This window comes from Oncorhynchus tshawytscha, linkage group LG03 (genome assembly GCF_018296145.1).
Source record: "Oncorhynchus tshawytscha isolate Ot180627B linkage group LG03, Otsh_v2.0, whole genome shotgun sequence".
In the NCBI taxonomy this organism is placed as follows: domain Eukaryota; kingdom Metazoa; phylum Chordata; class Actinopteri; order Salmoniformes; family Salmonidae; genus Oncorhynchus; species Oncorhynchus tshawytscha.
The window spans coordinates 18,224,882-18,247,402 of NC_056431.1; the positions used below are offsets into that span (position 1 = coordinate 18,224,882).

Here is a 22,521-nt window from a genome sequence, read left to right on the forward strand (position 1 = left end):
ATTTAGCAATTAAACACTGGAGTGATAGATGTGCAGAAGATGAATGTGAAAGTAGAGATACTGGGGTGCAAAGGAGCAAAACAAAAAATAACAATATGGGGATGAGGTAGTTATAGGGGCTATTTACAGCTGGGGTATGTACAGGTGCAATGATCTGTAAGCTGCTCTGACAGCTGATGCTTAAAGTTAGTGAGGGAGATATGAGTCGCCAGCTTCAGTGATTTTTTCAATTCGTTCCAGTCATTGGCAGCAGAGAACTGGAAGGAAAGGCGGCCAAAGGAGGAATTGGCTTTCGGGGATGACCAGTGAAATATACCTGCTGGAGCAGAAAAAAGCTAGTCATTATGCCATTAACTGGTAAAAAAAACATGAATAATTGTCAAAGTATATTATTTTCATGGTATGTTGATGGAAGAGGAACAATGGTGGACTTGGGCCCTGGCTTGTCCTTTTGAGTAAAAACTAGCCTCTGGGTAGGTGCTGCTATGGTGACCAGTGAGCTGAGATAAGGCGGGGCTTTACCTAGCAAAGACTTTGTTTGGCAACGAATTTGAAGCGAGGACCAGCCAATGAGAGCATACAGGTCAGTGTGGTGGGTAGTATATGGGGCTTTGGTGACAAAATGGATAGCACTGTGATAGACTGCATCCAATTTGCTGAGTAGAGTATTGGAGGCTATCTACAGCTTCACATTTTACGGATTCGGCAGCCGGCTTTAAACCAATGTGTAACTACTGTTGAGGCAACGATACATGGTTTATAATGTATTGTATCATACAGTATGTATATCCAAGACATCACTTGAATATTTGTCTGCATAAAATGAGTCAGTAGAAGACATGATTGCTCTGAGTTACTTCACTTTTTTTACTAGGCAAGTCAGTTAAGGCATCTGCAGTAATTCCGACCACAATTGAATAATTTAGAGTAGAAGATAGGGATACAACTTTAGAGGGAACAGGCTATGGAAAAGAGTGGATTATTGTACAGAGGCCAAAATGGACCTATTTACAGACTACAAGCACAAACAACCAAATACATAATAGAAACATTCCAGATCCAAGATTTAACTTTTAATTCATTTTAGCACAATAGCAATAGTATTACAGCATTATATGTATTTCTAAGTATGAATGAGAACCATCTAACCAATAATTAGGCAACAAAAATTTTTTGTGTAACACAAAATGTTGGCCAATTTATGCCCAAACTTCCAAAAACAGTGTGCAAGAAGAACTTCCAGAACAGGGGACCAAATTTGTTTTTGTGTACTGAAAGTAAATACACATTTTTGATAATTAACATACTGGAAGTATACTAAAAAACATTAATTGTTTTTCGTAAGACAATACATTCCCCAAACATTGCAGGGTGCTGTTAAGAGTTAACGATCTGATTTAGTTACATGTAGGCCCAGTCCCATCCAGGGGTGATCCGTATACCTCCACCTCACACAAGGTCAGGTACTCCTTCCTCCCTGGAATGACCACGATGACATTTCGACCCTCCATGCCCGGACACTGGAAGGTGCTAGAAGTGCCAGCTGGGATAGAGGAGATCACAGCACACCTGCAGGATAAAACAGAAACAGACTACTATAGTACCTACTGATAGCCACTTCTGTTCAATTCCAGATGGATATTAAGCCCCTATCTCAGGGTACTTAAAGTAGTTAAATAAAGGTTAAATAAAAATAAGAAAGTGCCCTTCTGCCGGACACGCAACAATCGTTTTGGTAAAAAACTGAGGATGCAAGGACTGACCATTCATAATATCAAAATTAGAGTTTTACATTGGTTTTCCAAGCCTCATTGCTTCAACTAATCTTTAAAACGTATATGATGCCAGATTCAAAACTTATAATTTTTCAATTGAAATTATTATACAAGTTATTGCAACCAAAATAATGTTATATACAGTATATGGGGGATACAACTGTCATGACATGGCCCTCTTTGGGTATAGCGAGTGCCTTGCTCTCTCTCCTCTCCTACACCCAGGTTCTGTTATCTCAGGTCATAAATTCCTGGAGGAGGATCTCTCCACCTGGCCATGCAGAAAGAGACACACAACGAGAACAAAGTCACTTCTTCAACATCACAGAATTTGAGAACTGAACAATATCCATGTTTTGGAGAATGTGTAAACGGTCAGTGGAGAGGCCCGCTACAACCCGATCCTTTTTGTTTCCTGTTTGTGACCTCATGAAAGACAATACAGTCACATTACCACAACTCTATTTATACAGGTGCCTTCGTTATGAGGTGTGCGTCTAATTATTGTATAAAATGAATGAGTAAAGATGAAACTATTTGTGAAATGATGTAAGGTATTGTTGAACCGTTGATGTGAGAGAATTGTATTCCCTTTAAAGTTTAACTAAGTCATTAGCCTGCCCCCACGAGCACAGACATGATCTGGCTCATGGGACAGCCCTTTTTTACTGTTACGAATAAAAACCCCACCTGAAGAAATCCTCTTCAGACCACGCGTACCTCGGTCAGTCGAGGGGGTGAAGGTTGAGTAGAGACCACAAAAACCTCAGTATAAGCTAAGGTTGTAATGGTTGTTGAATTCCTAACCATACCACGTGGAGCATTGGCTACAAGGGTGGAAATGGTTAAACTCTGAGACTATCGATCCCGAAAGAATAAGAGCAACTCTTCGATACTAATTACTAGTCTGCAGCTTGAAATTATGTCAACCTGACATGCGAAGACCGACAACCGCCAAAACATCTATTCTATAAGAACATTTCTGATTGGTACTCTGAAGTATCCATCCTAACCACGAAAGACTTCAGGGAAGCAGAGAGAGACGCTCGGATGAACTTTCCAACAGAAAGACAGACGATTCCAAACAAAGATCACGACAACACACTGAGCGTAAATATATATTGATTACAATTATTCCAGAATGAGTGAGAAAAGGATTAGAATTTCAATGAATATAATTATCAACTTTGTTTGCAACAGCCTTTTTGATTTTCCCGCCCTTCTCAGTCCACACCCACTTCCCTTTGTCCACCAAGCCGTCATATCGGCATAGCTCACTAGGGAGCCTCCCTTATTTCCTTTTAACCATAACTGCTGTTTGTTTATGCATTTCTGTGATTATTTAGTTAGTTAGTAAATAAATGAATAAGACAATTGATGTATGGATGATTCATAGTAAAGGCTGGGTTCGTGCAGATAACCAACAATTTATGACGTTTGGAATGAGACTAACGTGAGGTAAAGAATAATTAATTAATTAGAAGACTAATTGATTAGATATTAAAATATCTGAAGAGTTATATTAGGAAAAGTATAACTTTGAAATCTGAAGAAGTTCCTTTGTGCCCCGACTTCCTAGTTATTTACATTTACATGATTAGTTTAATCACGTAATAATAATTACAGAGAATTGATTTGATAAAATAACAGTCTTCACTTTAATGATGCCAAAGACACGACACAACCATACCAGCAATGCATATTTTGCTGCGAAGAGACAGAATCGTTAGAGTTTTGGGACACTGTAAAGTCCATGGGGAATAAGAGCACCTGCTCCCAGCAGCCCTACGATAATCAATCATTTCAATAAGCATTTTTTTTACGGCTGGCCATGCTTTCCACCTGGCTAGCCCTACCCCAGCCAACAGCTCAGCACCCCGGCCAACAGCTCAGCAACCCTACCCCAGTATCTCTACTTGCACATCATCATCTACACATCTATCTCTCCAGTGTTAATGCTAAATTGTAATTATTTCACCTCAATGGCCTATTTATTGCCTTATCTCCGTACTCTTCTACTTTTGTGTACACTGTACATCGATTTTTCTATTGTGTTATTGACTGTACGTTTGTTTGTGTAACTCTGTGTTGTTTTTGTCGCACTGCTTTATTTTATCTTGACCAGGTTGCAATTGAAAATGAGAACTTGTTCTCAACTGGCCTACCTGGTTAAATAAAGGTGAAATTAAAAAAGACAATTTGTTTTGGTACTTTCCATATGTAGCTTTTTTTTGGTAGCAGGTCTAGAAATGGCTGAAGAATTGCTACATATACCTGGAGCTAACTCTGCAGATAGCACAACAGGGTGATTTGAAAAGTCATAGTCAATCGATCAATAATATAAAAACCTTTGGCACTGTATATATATATATATATATATATATATATATATATATATATATATATATATATATATATATATACAGTGCCTTGCGAAAAGTATTCGGCTCCCTTGAACTTTGCGACCTTTTGCCACATTTCAGGCTTCAAACATAAAGATATAAAACTGTATTTTTGTGAAGAATCAACAACAAGTGGGACACAATCATGAAGTGGAACGACATTTATTGGATATTTCAAACTTTTTTAACAAATCAAAAACTGAAAAATTGGGCGTGCAAAATTATTCAGCCTCCTTAAGTTAATACTTTGTAGCGCCACCTTTTGCTGCGATTACAGCTGTAAGTCGCTTGGGGTATGTCTCTATCAGTTTTGCACATCGAGAGACTGAAATTTTTTCCCATTCCTCCTTGCAAAACAGCTCGAGCTCAGTGAGGTGGGATGGAGAGCATTTGTGAACAGCAGTTTTCAGTTCTTTCCACAGATTCTCGATTGGATTCAGGTCTGGACTTTGACTTGGCCATTCTAACACCTGGATATGTTTATTTTTGAACCATTCCATTGTAGATTTTGCTTTATGTTTTGGATCATTGTCTTGTTGGAAGACAAATCTCCATCCCAGTCTCAGGTCTTTTGCAGACTCCATCAGGTTTTCTTCCAGAATGGTCCTGTATTTGGCTCCATCCATCTTCCCATCAATTTTAACCATCTTCCCTGTCCCTGCTGAAGAAAAGCAGGCCCAAACCATGATGCTGCCACCACCATGTTTGACAGTGGGGATGGTGTGTTCAGGGTGATGAGCTGTGTTGCTTTTACGCCAAACATAACGTTTTGCATTGTTGCCAAAAAGTTCCATTTTGGTTTCATCTGACCAGAGCACCTTCTTCCACATGTTTGGTGTGTCTCCCAGGTGGCTTGTGGCAAACTTTAAACGACACTTTTTATGGATATCTTTAAAAATGGCTTTCTTCTTTCCACTCTTCCATAAAGGCCAGATTTGTGCAATATACGACTGATTGTTGTCCTATGGACAGAGTCTCCCACCTCAGCTGTAGTTCTCTGCAGTTCATCCAGAGTGATCATGGGCCTCTTGGCTGCATCTCTGATCAGTCTTCTCCTTGTATGAGCTGAAAGTTTATAGGGACGGCCAGGTCTTGGTAGATTTGCAGTGGTCTGATACTCCTTCCATTTCAATATTATCGCTTGCACAGTGCTCCTTGGGATGTTTAAAGCTTGGGAAATCTTTTTGTATCCAAACCGGCTTTAAACTTCTTCACAACAGTATCTCGGACCTGCCTAGTGTGTTCCTTGTTCTTCATGATGCTCTCTGCGCTTTTAACGGACCTCTGAGACTATCACAGTGCAGGTGCATTTATACGGAGACTTGATTACACACAGGTGGATTGTATTTATCATCATTAGTCATTTAGGTCAACATTGGATCATTCAGAGATCCTCACTGAACTTCTGGAGAGAGTTTGCTGCACTGAAAGTAAAGGGACTGAATAATTTTGCACGCCCAATTTTTCAGTTTTTGATTTGTTAAAAAGTTTGAAATATCCAATAAATGTCGTTCCACTTCATGATTGTGTCCCACTTGTTGTTGATTCTTCACAAAAAAAAATACAGTTTTATATCTTTATGTTTGAAGCCTGAAATGTGGCAAAAGGTCGCAAAGTTCAAGGGGGCCGAATACTTTCGCAAGGCACTGTATATATATATATATATATATATATATATATATATATATATATATATAAACTCAGCAAAATAAGAAACTTTCTGTTTTCAGGACCCTGTCTTTCAAAGATAATTCATAAAAATCCAAATAAGTTCACAGATCTTCATTGTAAAGCTTTTAAACACTGTTTCCCATGATTGTTCATAGATCCATAAACAATTCATGAACATGCACCTGTGGAACGGTCGTTAAGAAACTAACAGCTTACAGACGATAGGCAATTAAGGTCACAGTTATGAAAACTTAGGACACTAAAAAGGCCTTTCTACTGACTCTGACAAACACCAAAAGAAAGATGCCCAGGGTTCCTGCATCTCTGCGTGAACGTGCCTTAGGCATGTTGCAAGGAGGCATGAGGACTGCAGATTGGGCCAGGGCAATAAATTGCAATGTCCATACTGTGAGATGCCTAAGACAGCGCTACAGGGAGACAGGATGGACAGCTGATCGTCCTCGCAGTGGCAGACCACGTGTAACAACACCTGCACAGGATCGGTACATCCGAACATCACACCTGCGGGACAGGAACAGGATGGCAACAACAACTGCCAGAATTACACCAGGAACACACAATCCCTCCATCAGTGCTCAGACTGTCCGCAAAAGGCTGAGAAAGACTGGATTGGGGGCTTGTAGGCAGGTCCTCACCAGACATCACCGGCAACAAGCAGCAAAAAGTGCTCTGACAAGTCACGGTTTTGTTTCACCAGCGGTGATGGTCAGATTCGCGTTTATCGTTGAAGGAATGAGCATTACACCGAGGCCTGTACTCTGGAGCGGGATCGATTTGGAGGTGGAGGGTCCGTCATGGTCTGGGGCGGTGTGTCACAGCATCATCGGACTGAGCTTGTTGTTATTGCAGGCCATCTCAACGCTGTGTGTTACAGGGAAGACATCCTCCTCCCTCATGTGGTATCCTTCCTGCAGGTTCATCCTGACATGACCCTCCAGCATGACAATGCCACCAGTCAAACTGCTCATTCTGTGTGTGATTTCCTTGCAGACAAGAATGTCAGTGTTCTGCCATGGCCAGCGAAGAGACCGGATCTCAATCTCATTGAGCACGTCTGGGACCTGTTGGATCAGAGGGTGAGGGCTAGGGCCATTCCCCCCAGAAATGTCCGGGAACTTGCAGAAGCCTTGGTGGAAGAGTGGGGTAGCATCTCACAGCAAGAACTGGTAAATCTGATGCAATCCATGAGGAGGAGATGCAGTGCAGTACTTAATGCAGTTGGTGGCCACACCAGATACTGAATGTTACTTTTGATTTCGACCCACCCCCTTTGTTCAGGGACACATTATTCCATTTCTGTTTGTCACGTCTGTGGAACTTGTTCAGTTTATGTCTCAGTCGTTGAATCTTGTTAAGTTCATACAAATACCCTTGAATGAGTAGGTGTGTCAAGACTTTTGACTTTAATCTTTAAAACTTAAAGTTAAATGGACCTCAACTCTCCTACAGTAATTCACCTAGGATTGTCGATGCCGTTGTTTTCCAGGGAGTCTCCAATGTGTATCTCAGCTCCATTGAGTCTGCTGGGAACACTGTCGACTGTGTTGGTGATGATGATGGAGAACACTTTGTAGGTCTTCAGAAGGTCCACCCTCCACCAGGCGTTGATGTCCTGTAGAGTGTGGGTGCAGGACCCTCCTATCCAAATAGCGTTGCGATTCCCGTCAATAGCATTGCCTGGAATGCCAAACCCATACAAAGACGACTGGGTGGCCTTTCCATATAGAGCCACATTCTCTCCTGGACAAAATAGAGCATAATGCGCATTAACTATCATCTTATCAAACAATTGTTGGAACTTGTGTAAACATATTCATGCACTGTAATCGTAGAGATTAATGTTGAGACTACCATTACAGAGAATATAACAAAAGTTGTACTTATAACACACTGTTCATTATATATATATATATATATATATATATGAATATAAGTTCTGACCGGTTGGGGCAAGGTAGCCATAAACCTCCACTTCACAGAGTGTCAGAAGTCTTTTCTGGCCTGGTAGAACCACAGTCACATAGCGTCCTTTGAAGCCTGGGTCAAAGGCAAGGGTGAGAGAACTGCCAACTGGAACGGAGGGAATTGTTTTAACCCTGGAGAGAGAAATGGGTTTTACTGACCTCGTTACTGGAAAATACTGCCTCATGAACTATATAACTTGATTTAAACTAAATTAACAAGGCACGGGAGATGATATGCTGATATCTATAACTGTGCCTGTGGTCTGGTGGTAACCTGTGAGTAGGGTTGAAACTTTTCACCAGCATTGCTTGATTCTATCTGTCCTGCCTGCATGGGTTTTTATGTACAGTATGTCCACTATGTATATTCTGGTCACTCTAATTGAGTTCTTCATGGACATAAACAGTAACAACACATTGTAAATACAATTTCAAAAACCACAGTATCTTGACTCACAGAGGGTTATGAATGCCATTGTCCACTAAAGAATTTCCTATTCGTATCTCAGCCCCGTTAAGCCTCTCAGGAACAGCATCCCCTCTGTTGGTGACGGTGATGGAGGTGACTATGTAGGTATCAAGCAGGTCCACTCTCCACCAGGGGTTAGTTGATTCGTCAGTGGCAGTGCAGGACCCATGATGGAAATGTGAATCGCGGTTCCCATCAATGGCATTGGAGGCATGACTGTAACCGTCCCATGGGTTCTCGATGAGGTCTGACTGTGTAGCTTTTCCACGCAAGGCAAGATTTCCTGCAGGTGAACACATCATTGAGTGAGTATAGAGGAACAATTTAATGATGCTGTCAAAACAGAATAACAGTTTTCTAATCTGTTGAAAGTCCGGGGCCTTAGCGAAAAAAAAATATGTTACATGGTAAGATAAAATCATGACATTTAGTACAAACATGAATTCAGATGATATGAAAACATCCGAGAAGCTCGTTGCAAACTTAACGTGGAGACTAAATGGCCGCCGATGTAGATGATAATTAATCCATAGTCATGTATAAAATAAGTTATTAAGCAACATTTTTATAAAATAACATGACATTAAGTAATAATACATTAAATGTATTCCTTAAGTTCTGATACGTGGAGAAAATAAAATACTCTTGGTTCTGGTTCACATGTGCCAGCACAATGGCATAATGGCACAATGCAGTGCATGATAATCCAGCACCCAGCCATCAACACTTCTGAGAACAGAGGGGCTCACTTTTGTAGCCACTATTGAAACATGAAAAATGGTTTGGTAATAGAAATTTGGTACTTTTGGTACTTCTATTAAATTTGTCTCACGTTTGGTAATCAACTAAATGTATTTAACTTATTATAAAATGATTACATTTGATCTGTGTGTGCGGTGCGGTATGCTTTCCTAAAAACATTTTAAAAGAAAAGTCATCTAAAAAGTCATCTATGCCTACCTGGCAGAATCATTATTATTTGCATCAATCCAGTGGCCATGTGTTTTGCAAACTCCATCACATGCTCGTGTGTGCTACAGAAATGCTGCTAACCAAACAAAAGTGTTAAGTGTATACACACTTGAATTAAAGAGTAACAACACTCAAAATACTATTTTTGCCGTTGTATGGTTTTTGCATCGAATGTCATGATACTTAACCTGGTATCGGTATCGAAGTAAACTTTTCTGTATCGTGACAACACTAGCTTCTTAGGGCTGAGATCCCGGTAACGGGATCGATATGACAACAGCCAGTGAATTTGCAGAGTGCCAAATTCAAACAACAGAAATCTCATAATTAAAAGTCGAAGATAGGAGACACAAAAAGCACAAAGATAGGAGTCACAAAAAGCACAAATACAGATCAAATTAATCACTAACCTTTGATGATCTTCATCAGATGACACTCATAGGACTTCATGTTACACAATACATGTATGTTTTGTTCGATAAAGTGCATATTTATATCCAAAAATCTCAGTTTACATTGGCGTGTTATGTTCAGTAGTTCAAAAACGTGGTGATTTTGCAGAGAGCCACATCAATTCACAGAAATACTCATAATAAACATTGATAAAAGATACAACTATTATACATGAAACTTTAGATAAACTTCTCCTTAACTTCTTGGTGACAGGGGGCAGTATTTTCACTTCCGGATTAAATGCATGCCCAAATTCAACTGCCTGCTACTCATCCCCAGAAGATAAGATATGTATATTATTAGTAGATATGGATATAAAACCCTCTGAAGTTTCTAAAACTGTTTGAATCATGTCTGTGAGTATAACAGAACTTATTTAGCAGGCGAAACCCCGAGGACAAACTATTCTGATTTTTTTTTGAGGTCCCTCTCTTTTCATTGGGAATCCAGATTTCTAAGGGACCTTCTTGCAGTTCCTACCGCTTCCACTGGATGTCACCAGTCTTTAGAAATTGGTTGAGGTTATTCCTTTGTGTAATGAAGAAGTACGGCCATCTTGAACGAGGGTCACTTGAAGTGTACTGTTAGAGGCGCGTGACCAGAAAGCTAGCTACAATTTGTTTTCTTCCTGTATTGAACACAGATCATGCCGTCTTCAATTTGATAGATTATTTACGTTTAAAAATTCCATAAAGTTCTATTACAAAAGTAGTTTGAAATGTTTTGGCAAAGTTTACAGGTAACTTTTGAGATATTTTGTAGTCACGTTGAGCAAGTTGGAACCGGTGTTTTTCTGGATCAAACGCGCCAAATAAATTGACATTTTGGATATATATCGATGGAATTAAATCGAACAAAAGGACCATTTGTGATGTTTATGGGACATATTGGAGTGCCAACAAAAGAAGCTCGTCAAAGGTAAGGCATGAATTTTTTTTTATTTCTGCGTTGTGTCGCGCCTGCAGGGTTGAAATATGGTTTCTCTCTTTGTTTACAGAGGTGCTATCCTCAGATAATAGCATTGATTGCTTTCACCGAAAAGCCTTTTTGAAATCTGACATGTTGGCTGGATTCACAACAATAAATATTCACTTACCATTGATGATCTTCATCAGAATGTGCTCCCAAGAATCCCAGTTCCACAATAAATGTTTGTTTTGTTCGATAATGTCCATCATTTATGTCCAAATTCCTCCTTGTTGTTAGCGTGTTCAGCCCAGTAATCCAAATTCATGATGGGCGAGCAGACGAGCAGACAAAAAGTCAAAAAGTTCCGTTACAGTCCGTAGAAACATGTCAAACGATATATAGAATCAATCTTTAGGATGTTTTTAACATAAATCATCAATAATTTTCCAACCGGAGAATTCCATTGTCTGTAGAGAAGCAATGGAAAGCAAGCTAACTTTCACGTGACCGCACATGGTCAGCTCATGGGACTCAGGCAGACCTCTGACTCATTACCTTCTCATTCAGCCCCACTTCACCCTAGAAGCATCAAACAAGGTTCTAAAGACGGTTGACATCTAGTGGAAGCCTTAGGAAGTGCAAGATGACCAATATCCCACTGTATCTTCAATAGCGGCTGAGTTGAAAAACTACAAGCCTCAGATTTCTCACTTCCTGTTTGGATTTTTTCTCATTTCTTCTGCCACATGAGTTCTGTTATACTCACAGACATCATTCAAACAGTTTTAGAAACTTCAGAGTGTTTTCTATCCAAAAATACTAATAATATGCATATATTTGCAACTGGGACTGAGGAGCAGGCAGTTTACTTTGGGCACCTTATTCATCCAAGCTACTCAATACTGCCCCAAGCCATAAGAAGCTAGCAGGCAGTTTGGCAGCCTCTGGTAAAAGCGTCCACAAAGTTGTAATGGCGCCGTTTTATGGTCCGCTAACCAATTGTGCTAATGTGTGTGTTTTTTGGAGTTATTTGTAACTTATTTTGTACGTAATGTTTCTGCCACCGTCTCTTATGACCGAAAAGATCTTCTAGATATCAGAGCTTCTAGATATCAGCGATTACTCACCCTGTACTGGAAGAAGATTTTTTCATTAACGAGTCGGACACAAAGGATTTACTCCAGACACCCGACAAGGCCCTCATCCCAGTCATTCGCTGGAGAAAGAGAGGGATATTTCTGGGACGTAGGTCTGGGTGCCTTGTAAGTATTCGACGGCGAGTGGGTAATCTGCCTTTACCATTGGTCCCATTAGCCAATGTACAATCATTGGATAATAGAATAGACAAACTATGAGTATGTATATCCTACCCACTGGACATTAAAAACTGTAATATCTTATGTTTCACTGAGTCGTGGCTGAACAACGACATGAATAACATACAGCTGGCGGGTTTTACACTTTTTAACCAGGATATTACATCTTGTAAGACAAAGGGTGACAGTCTATGTATATTTGTAAACAACAGCTGGTGCATGAAATCTAAGGAAGTCTCGAGGTTTTGCTTGTCTGAGGTAGAGTATCTCATGATAAGCTGTAGACCACACTAGAGTCTATTTAACACCACAAACCGATGCTGACACTAAGACCGCAATCAATGAGCTGTATATGGCCATAAGCAAACAAGAGGCTGCGCTCCTAGTGGCCAGGGACTTTAATGCAGGGAAACTTAAATCTGTTTTTACCTAAAAAGTTCTCTAGACCACCTTTACTCCACACACAGAGACGTGTACAAAGCTCTCCCCCGACCCCTATTTGAAGCAGATGAAGGACATGCTAGGCTACAAGACTGTTTTGCTAACACAGACTGGAATAAGTTCCAAGATTCTTTCGATGGCTTTGAGGAGTACACCACATCAGTCACTGGCTTCATCAATTGGTGCATCGATGATGTCATCCCAACAGTGACTGTCCGTAAATACCCCAACCGGAAATCATGGATTATAGGAACTTATTCCACCACTGAGCTAAAGGGTAGAGCTGCCGCTTTCAAGGAGCGGGACTCCAACCCGGGAGTTTTTAAGAAATCCCACTATGCTCTCTGACTAACCATCAAACAGGCAAAGCATCAATACAGGACTAAGATTGAATCGTACTACACCGGCTGCGATGCTTGTCAGATGTGGCAGGGCTTGCAAACTTTTACAGACTACAAAGGGAAGCACAGCCACAAGCAGCCCAGTGACACGAGCCTACCAGACAAGCTAAATCACATGCTTGAGAGCATCAGCTGTTCCGGACGACTGTGTGATCACGCTCTCCGTAGCCGATGTGAGTAAGACCTTTAAACAGGTCAACATTCACAAGGCCGCAGGGCCAGACGGATTACCAGGATGTGTACTCCGAGCATGCACTGACCACCTTGCAAGTGTCTTCACTGACATTTTCAACCTGTCCCTGACTGAGTCTGTAATAACAACATGTTTCTAGCAGACCCCCAAAGTCCCTGTGCTTAAGAACACTAAGGTAACCTTCCTAAATGACTACCGACTCATAGTACTCACGTCTGTAGCCATGAAGTGCTTTGAAAGGCTGGCCATGGCTCACATCAACACCATTATACCAGAAACCCTAGACCCACTCCAATTTGCATACCGCCCCAACAGATCCGCAGATGATGCAATCTCTATTGCACTCCACACTACCCTTTCCCACGTGGACAAAAGGAACACATACGTGAGAATGCTATTCATTGACTAGAGCTCAGCGTTCAACACCATAGTGCCCTCAAAGCTCATCACTAAGCTAAGGGCCCTGTGACTAAACACCTCCCTCTGCAACTGGATCCTGGACTTCCTGACGCGTCGCCCCCAGGTGGTAAGAGTAGGTGACAACACATCCGCCACCTCAACACAGGGGCCCCTCAGGGGTGTGTGCCTCCTGTACTCCCTGTTTACTCATGACTGCATGGCCAGGCATGACTCCAACACCATCATTAAGTTTCCCGATGACACAACAGTGGTAGGCCTGATCACCGACAATGATGAGACAGCCTATAGGGAAGAGGTCAGAGACCTGGCTGTGTGGTACCAGTATAGGAGAGTTAAAATGGTTATTACATCAAACTAGTGCACAACGCAGAACAGAACCTCCAGGTTAAGGGTCAATGGCCCAAGCCCGCAAAAAGGAATATTCCAAGTTCAGATAGAAGGGGGGGAGTCAGATCGCTATGATCGCCAGGAACTTAACCTTTGGTTTCTAGTTTCAATTGTTGCGCTACTAGTACTGCCTGTTAATGTTAAGTAGGCAGCTACAGTAACTGGATGATATTAACATCTTCGGTTTTCATTCAATTAAATGTATTTTATTTAATCTGGGTGCTTACGTCACCTACTAACACCCTGGTACTAACCATAGCTCCCAGTTCTCCTCAGTCCAAGAAAACACTGCGAGAGAAAGGTATGTGTCGCAGATTACTCGGGTGTAGAAGTCCGTAATGTTAAATAAATAAAGCATACCAAGGTTAATGCTGTAGGTATTGTTATAAGGGAGTGTGAGACTATTAAAACAAGTACGTTTCAGAGTTTTATCATTGCTATTGATATAGTTTTATAGAGTGCTAAAAAGTATTGCTGTTGCTAGCTTTCTGTGATGCAGATGGTTAGCTGAGCTGCTGATTTTGCTGGCTTTGCATTATGGGAGTTTTTTTCACTTCGGACTGAATGGGATAAATGTGATTTCACATTGTAGCTTGTTTGTATTACAGTGTTTTTTTTACATGAGTTGTTGTATTTTAATACTGTCAACACTGAAAGCACCTAGCAATCCATTAGAGATGTGAGACAGGGTTTCATCTTTCTTCATGCTCCCCTATAGAAAAACTTGTCAGATGGTGCATTGGAGATTGATGTATTCCTGTCCTGTCTTTTCATGATATAATTACAGGTATGGTTCTACTGTCTAAGAATTACTATTATACATTCTTTGTACTTATTTTATTCTATACATTGTGACTTTATGTATGAATGTGATTGTGGGAGTCTGAGAAAGCACAGAGAGTAAGAACAATTTGTCAGATGGTGCATTGGAGACTGATGTATTTCTGTCCTGTCTTTTCATAATATTATCTACATAAAAGCCCCTAAAGACAGCCGTGGTGTCGCTCTTCATTTCTTGGTTCTTCTGTGGTACATATAAAGACCGCTACAGACTGGTGCAATGACCCGGATCAACAGATCAACTGCAACGGATCGCCGGGGGACCCCTACACAGAATTGGGTCGACTTAACACGTTTAGAACATTTGAGGGCAAGGTGAACTTTGTACAATATGTTGCGTACACCACAGTTGTTGAGATTACAGAACAGGAGAGAAGATGTATCAGTTGTTGGTGATAACAATGTACATGTTACTCCATTTAGTGTTACTGTGAGAGGTCCACAAGTTATTACCACTGGGGTAGGGCTCAGTTGGCCAGTATGGTGGAACATAGTGCTAGAGCCAGTCCTGTTAGATACTCAGCAGTCGATACTAGAAGGCCAAGCTACCAAGCAGTAGTCAACCATAGCATGATAACAGTAGCCAACCAGGCAATGATAACAGTGAAAAGTCCCAGATGCCCATAGGGGGTGAAAATGAAAACCGAACCCAATTACAAGCCCTGGTAGAGTTAGTCAAACAACTGTGCAGTGAATTAGGAAATCAAGTTGCCGCTAGTCTAGCAGGGGCTGATCCAAGCACTCCCCAAACCATAGTACAAATACCTGATTGGTCAAAGGTCAACCTAATTCTGAAGTCAGACATCAGAGAACAGACCGGTGCACAGTGACTGAATGACAAGAAATGAAGCAAGCTGACTTGAAACAGAAGGGATGCAGTATATCAGCACAGGGGCAAGAGATACAGGACAGACTGATGGGGCAGGCTGAAGACATAGTCAGAATTGGGCTCTGTGGAAACCCCCTCATTAGCATAAGCAGAGACCCCGAATCCATATTCAATATCCTGAGGCAGCACTTTGGAGAGGCAATCTCATCCACAATTCCATTAGGATACTTCTTGGATTATTGGGTCAGACTGAACAAAGCAATTGACCTTGCCAATGAGTGCTTGCAAAGACAGGGAAAAATAGTGGATGATCCAGGTCATAAGGTGACCATGATGTTTGTTAAGCACTGCCCTGACCCAGCACTATATGCCACTCTTAGATGCAAGCCTTTTGAAAGGGAGAAAAAGGAAAACCTCATGGCGGTGCCCTAAAACGTCTGTAACCTCAAGACTGGACTTCTGAATGTGAGGAGGCACTGGAGAAGCTAAAAGTTGCAGTCTACCAAACAGCCATGATGGATCACCCAGACTTTAGCAGACCATTTATTCTATTAATAGATGCATCAATGGATGGCTTAAGTGCAGGACTTAGGCAGACACTTGAGGGTGAGAGTAGGCCCAGACCAGTAGCCTTTGCAAGCAAAACTCTGTTGAGGTCCCAGTCCCGTTACCCAGCACACAGATAAGAAGTTCTTTGCTCTTAAGTGGGATGTGATAAGTTTACCCATTGGCTGAAGGGAAATGTGTTCACCCGTTCGCGCACTTTAAGGACAATACAGTGTCACCAACACAGCCCGTTACCACAGTCTGTGGGCTCTCCTTCTCTATGGCCGACGTGAGTTAAACATTTAAACGTGTTAACCCAAGCAAGGCTTCAGGCCCAGACAGCATCCCTAACAGCGTCCTCAGAGTATGCGCAGACCAGCTGGCTGGTGTGTTTACGGACATATTTAATCAATCCCTATCCCAGTCTGCTGTCCCCACATGCTTCAAGATGGCCACAATTGTTCCTCTTCCCAAGAAAGCTAAGGTAACTGAAATAAATTACTATCGCCCCGTAGGTATTCCTCTTGTCCAGATGGGATAGGGCAGTGTGCAGTGCAATGGCGATTGCATCATCTGTGGATCTTTTGGGGCGGTAAGCTAATTTAAGTGGGTCTAGGGTGTCAGGTAAGGAAGAGGTGATATGATCCTTAACTAGCCCCTCAGAGCACTTCAGGATGACAGAAGTGAGCGCTATGGGGTGATCGTCGTTTAGTTCAGTTACCTTTGCTTTCTTGGGTACAGGAACAATGGTGGACATCTTGAAACAAGTAGGGACAGCAGATTGGGATAGTGAGACATTGAATATGTCAGTAAACACTCCACCCAGCTGGTCTGCGCATGCTCTGAGGACGCGGCTAGCCTTGCGAGCGTTTACACGCTTAAATGTCTTGGCTGGTTATCCCTTTGCAGTTCATGATTGTCTGTAGACACTGCCACATATGTCTTGTGTCTGAGCTGTTGAATCGCGACTCCACTTTGTCGCTGTACAGAGGAAATAACTTCACTGTTTGTATTCAACCATATTCGCAGTCACCTTGCCGTGGTTAAATGCGGTGACTTTCGCTTTCAGTTTACCGTGAATGCTGCCATCTATCCACGGTTTCTGGTTTGGGTAGGTTTTAATAGTCACAGTGGGAACAGCATCCCCTATACACTTCCCGAGGAATTCAGTGAAGCATGGATTCTGATTGGTTAGACCAGCATTGAATAGACCTTAGCACAGGTATTTCCTGCTTGAGTTTCTGCCTATAGGAAGGGAGGAGCAAAATGGGGTTGTGATCTGATTTGCAGAGGCGGGGGAGGGCCTTGTAGGCATCCCGGAAGAGAGAATAGCAGTGGTCGTGTTTTTCCCCAGCGCGAGTACTACAGTTAACTTCTTCGAGATAGGGGGCGCTCTTTTAATTTTTGGATAAAAAACGTTCCCGTTTTAAACAAGATATTTTGTCACGAAAAGATGCTCGACTATGCATGTAATTGACAGCTTTGGAAAGAAAACACTCTGACATTTCCAAAACTGCAAAGATATTATCTGGGAGTGCCCCAGAACTAATGCTACAGGCGAAACCAAGATGAAATTTCATACAGGAAATGGTCCAGAGTTTGAATGCCCTGTGTTCCAATGTCTCCTTATATGGCTGTGAATGCGCCAGGAATGAGCCTGCACTTTCTGTCGTTTCCCCAAGGTGTCTGCAGCATTGTGACGTATTTGTAGGCATATCATTGGAAGATTGACCATAAGAGACTACATTTACCAGGTGTCCGCCCGGTGTCCTCCGTCGAAATTATTGCGTAATCTCCAGGTCCATGCTCGTTCCATTTCTTCAGAGGAGAAACCAAACTGCCACGAATGATTTATCATCGATAGATATGTGAAAAACACCTTGAGGATTGATTCTAAACAACGTTTGCCATGTTTCTGTCGATACTATGGAGTTAATTTGGAAAAAAGTTCGCGTTGTAATGACTTAATTTTCGGGTTTTTTCTTACCCAAACGTGAAGAACAAAACGGAGCGATTTGTCCTACACAAATAATCTTTTTGGAAAAACTGAACATTTGCTATCTAACTGAGAGTCTCCTCATTGAAAACATCTGAAGTTCTTCAAAGGTAAATGATTTTATTTGAATGCTTTTCTTGTTTTTGTGAAAACGTTGCATGCTGAATGCTAGGTTTAATGCTATGCTAGGCTATCAATACTCTTACACAAATGCTTGTTTAGCTATGGTTCAAAAGCATATTTTGAAAATCTGAGATGACAGTGTTGTTAACAAAAGGCTAAGCTTGAGAGCAAAAATATTTATTTCATTTCATTTGCGATTTTCATGAATAGTTAACGTTGCGTTATGGTAATGAGCTTGAGGCTATAAATAGGATCCCGGATACGGGATTGCTCGTCGCAACAGGTTAATTTGTTGATAGAACTTCGGTCAGGATATGTGGTTTCCAGTTTGCATCAAGTCCAGTGTAATTCCTTGAGGGCCGTCATGGTATCGGCTTGAGGGGGAATATACACTATAACCAAAGAGAATTCTCTTTGGAGGTAATACTGTCGGCATTTGATTGTGAGGTGTTCTAGGACGGGTGAACAAAAGGTCTTGAGTTTCTGAATGTTATCGCAATCACACCATGAGTGGTTAATCATGAAACATACACCACTGCCCTTCTTCCCGGAGAGTTCTTTATTCCTGTCTGCGCAATGTACTGAGAACCCAACTGTCTGTATGAACGGGGAGTGTATATCTGGAGAGAGCCATGATTCCATGAAACAGAGTATGTTACAGTCCTTTATGTCTCTCTGGAAGGAGATCCTCACCCTGAGCTCGTCTACTTTTTTGTCCAGAGTCTGAACTTTAGCAAGTAATATACTCTGAAGCGGTGGATGGTTTGCCCGCCTCCTGAGTTGGACTAGAAGTCCACTCAGAATACCTCTTCTCTGCCGGCGTCATCTTGGAGCAGCCTCTGGGATAAGTTAAATTGCCCTGGGTGGTGCAAACAACGCAACCAATTCAGGAAAGTCGTAATCCTGGTCGTAATGCTGGTGAGTTACCGCCACTCTGATATCCAAAAGTTATTTCCGGCTGTATGTAATAACGCGAAAACGTTATGGGCTAATAATGTTAGAAATACCACACACAAAAACGAAATACTGCAAAGCTGCTTAGGAGCTGGAAGCAGAGCTGCCAGGTCTGCCGGCCCCATCTTTCAGCCATCACTTTTTAACGCCAAGGCCCCGGATATGATCCTAGTACATAAATCTGCAAGTTGTGTCGTAAATACATTGAGATGTAATATTTCCTCACATTTCATAGTAAAAGACCTTGCCCTGTTAATTTAAAGGGCATTATATCTCAACCTGGTCTCAGAGCATTTCATATTATTCTGTATGTAAATGCATAACACACCATTTAGCATGATATGTTATGTTTCGTATGTTATGTACTAATTTGTAGATGTTCATCAACCAATTCATATGATATGTTAAGAATTACAATTTGGTATTATATATTACAATTTGCTAAATGTTTTATATGTTACGTATTTGCAAACTTATGATATCTTACGAATTCGCTAAATGTATGATATGATACGAATTTGAAAAAGTATGATAAGTTACAAATGCAAGCTAGGTGACTAACATTAGCAAGCTCGCTAAAGTCAGCTAGGTCAGGTGTTAGGGTTAATGTTAGGGTTACTTTAAGGAGTTAGGTTCAAGAGTTCGGGTTTGGGGAAGGGTTGGTCGAGAAAGGTTGAGGTTAGGTTAACTAATTTGCTAAGTAGTTTTGTTGGGGCTTGTTTCCTTGTTCCTTGTCAATCATTGCATCATTGGTGAAATTAGCATTGTGACAATATCTTTAATTAAACCATTCAAAAAGCTTTATTAATGCAGTTGCAGACAGAAGTTGACCCCAGGAACATAACACACATTTTTCAGAGTAAGTTCTGCAAAATATTAAAGGTCCCAAGTTATTTTATTAAACCCGAAGTCCAACCCTAGTGATGTCACTGCCTACATCATTATCTTCTACTCCTGATACCAAAACCATGCCTACTCAACACTAAAACTCTTGTTTATATAGCTATCTAAAAGCTTAGCAGTAAATGTCCAAGTTGATTTAGAGTGGAATGTCTAACTAATCTCTTATCTCTTACACTCCCCTGCAGAGTTCTGTCTTCACAGTCACACATTTCTCAGGCAGTTTCTTCATAAGAGCCTAGAAAAGTACTGTGGAACAATATTAAACCTCATAATGTCTATATATATTGTTAATTTGTAGTCTAGGACCCTATAAATGTAAGGAGGGAGGGGTCTTATAGCCCCTCCCCTTCTATTAATACAACATAAGCATAATTATTATAATACATCAAACATTTGGTACAGCCCCTATCATGAGCCCTAGGTGAACCCCTTTCATTTTCAATGTAGCTCAAATGTAGTATGTAGTCAAAAAGTTGCCATTTAGCTAAAGTTGTCCATGATAGGATTCGAACTCCCAATTTTAGGGTTGCTAGAGGTTTGCGTTATACGTCCGCCCATCTATCTATCCAACTAACCACCCTACTATAGTTTTCGCCTTAAGTAACCATCTGTCTTATGTAACCATATCAAACGTAACATATCATATCAAATGGAGAGTCTTGGATTTACGTACAGAATGATACGAAATGCTCTGAGATCAGGTTGAATATCTATCAGTTAATAACAGGAGGAAAGGAATTAAAGATGTGATTACTTGGGACGGTCGCGCCAATAGAGCCTGCCAGTCCCAGGAGATTCAACAAGAGGAACATCATAGCTGATCTCACCATCCTGAAGGAAAAGCCCAGAGCAAGTCAACAATGGGTCTAATAGGAACCAGTCCACAGAAACATTCAATTCAATCACAATTTATAATTTTTATAAATTCAGCTCACTTGAACAAAGACATTTTAAATATTGTTTTACTCACCTCTCAAGAAGAAGAATAAACACCAAGAGAATTTTGGGTACTGTAATTTTTAAATGTTTTGTACTCTTCATTTGAACTCATTTTAACATTCTGTCATAAAGAGCACATGTTGAAGTTCATTTAGAACATGTTTTAAACATTTCTAGTCATCTACGTGTAACATGGTTGAAGTGTTATTCTTGACCCGCTCAGTTTTCTACCATTTTTTAATTGAAAATATTATTTAAAAACGAATCACTATATGAAAACAAGACTTCAGTTCCCGTAGCATGGTTGTTCTTGAAAATGAGGGACAAATGTAAATGTATCACTAATCTGGTGAAATTACAACAAAATAACAAGGGCTTTACTATTATGATGAAGACTTCGGGAAATTTTGGGGTTAAAATCTTCCTCAGAAAAGGGACATGTCCAAAGGCAGATTTTTGGCTATTTAGAAATACTTTATTCATAAAAAAAATCTGATGTATTTGATTTTTTTTAAAGGGCACTTGTTTTAATATAACAGGCATTTCTGTATAAGTTCTACTTAATAAAGAACGTAATTCAAGAGAGTATGATATTAGCAGAAAGGACCATGAGAGGTGCTGCATTACTCTTAGCACTATTCTCTCCTTTCGTGAACTTGCTACTTTTTTAAATAGAATACAAGTCTTTCTCCTTGTAAACACATCAGCATGCATTTTAGTAAAGGATTGAATTATGGGAACATCACACCCATCTGAATTCAACCCACTGCTGAATTAAGACATTATTATTATGCCATAACTGTTATGAAAATCAACATTTAACGTGTGGTTGTGTAAGGTAGAAAATATAACATAATAGAAGACAATTCCAAACAGTATTAGATGTTAATATCCTCTTACCTTCACACTCAACAAAATAAGGTCACTGTTGATGCTGATGTAGGTAAAAGCTCTGTAGACAACTGAATCTGACTGATTCATTTATACACCAGTCACAAAGTCAAACACGCCCCCACCCCTCGCCTCCAAGGACATCTTCCTAACAATTTACCATACCATGATAACTAGTCACCTGCACTACTGTGCCATAGTTTGACTTCCAGCCCCACGTCAGTGCGATAAGATAGGTCTCAACCATCTCCAGTTAATCATCAACAGGGCTGCTTGTATCATGACCGGGCATTCGTGGAGGGAACAGAAGAGATACTTCTGTAAAATGCTGGAATCTAACCACTGACGGACAGGATCCTTTTCAACATCCTAGTGACGTTTCTTTGGGACTATTATAAACATCCTGACAACTGATACACTGAATGTCCTGAGAACGTCCTAAAAACATCCTTATCTGGTCCTCAATGACATCCCAGGACCATCCTGGGAACTAGACAGAACACTCCTAGAGAATGTTCTCTTGTGACCATCACACATTCGTCCCGATGACAGGAACAATAATGTGTTGACTTTTGTCTTATAGACGGCTACAAGAACGTCTCTGGCTGCCCAAGGACACCATGTGGGAGGGCTGCTAGCAGGTATTGGAGGTCTTCATGCTCAAGGGGACTTTGGTTTTTGCTATGAGTAAATATGGGTGTTTATT

General features: G+C 40.9%; 1 protein-coding gene across 1 annotated transcript; it reads right to left on the bottom strand.

Annotated features, from left to right (window-relative positions):
• Nucleotides 1-852: 852 nt before the first annotated feature.
• On the bottom strand, nucleotides 853-22,141 carry LOC112229060 (fucolectin-1). The gene is made up of 6 exons (XM_024394962.2): nucleotides 21,825-22,141; nucleotides 20,740-20,816; nucleotides 8,291-8,585; nucleotides 7,811-7,965; nucleotides 7,327-7,609; nucleotides 853-1,569 (listed from the first exon to the last, which is right to left on the bottom strand). Exons 2-6 carry the CDS (start codon nucleotides 20,813-20,815, stop codon nucleotides 1,398-1,400), a joined length of 981 nt encoding a protein of 326 aa, XP_024250730.1. The 5' UTR covers nucleotide 20,816; nucleotides 21,825-22,141; the 3' UTR covers nucleotides 853-1,397.
• Nucleotides 22,142-22,521: the final 380 nt, after the last annotated feature.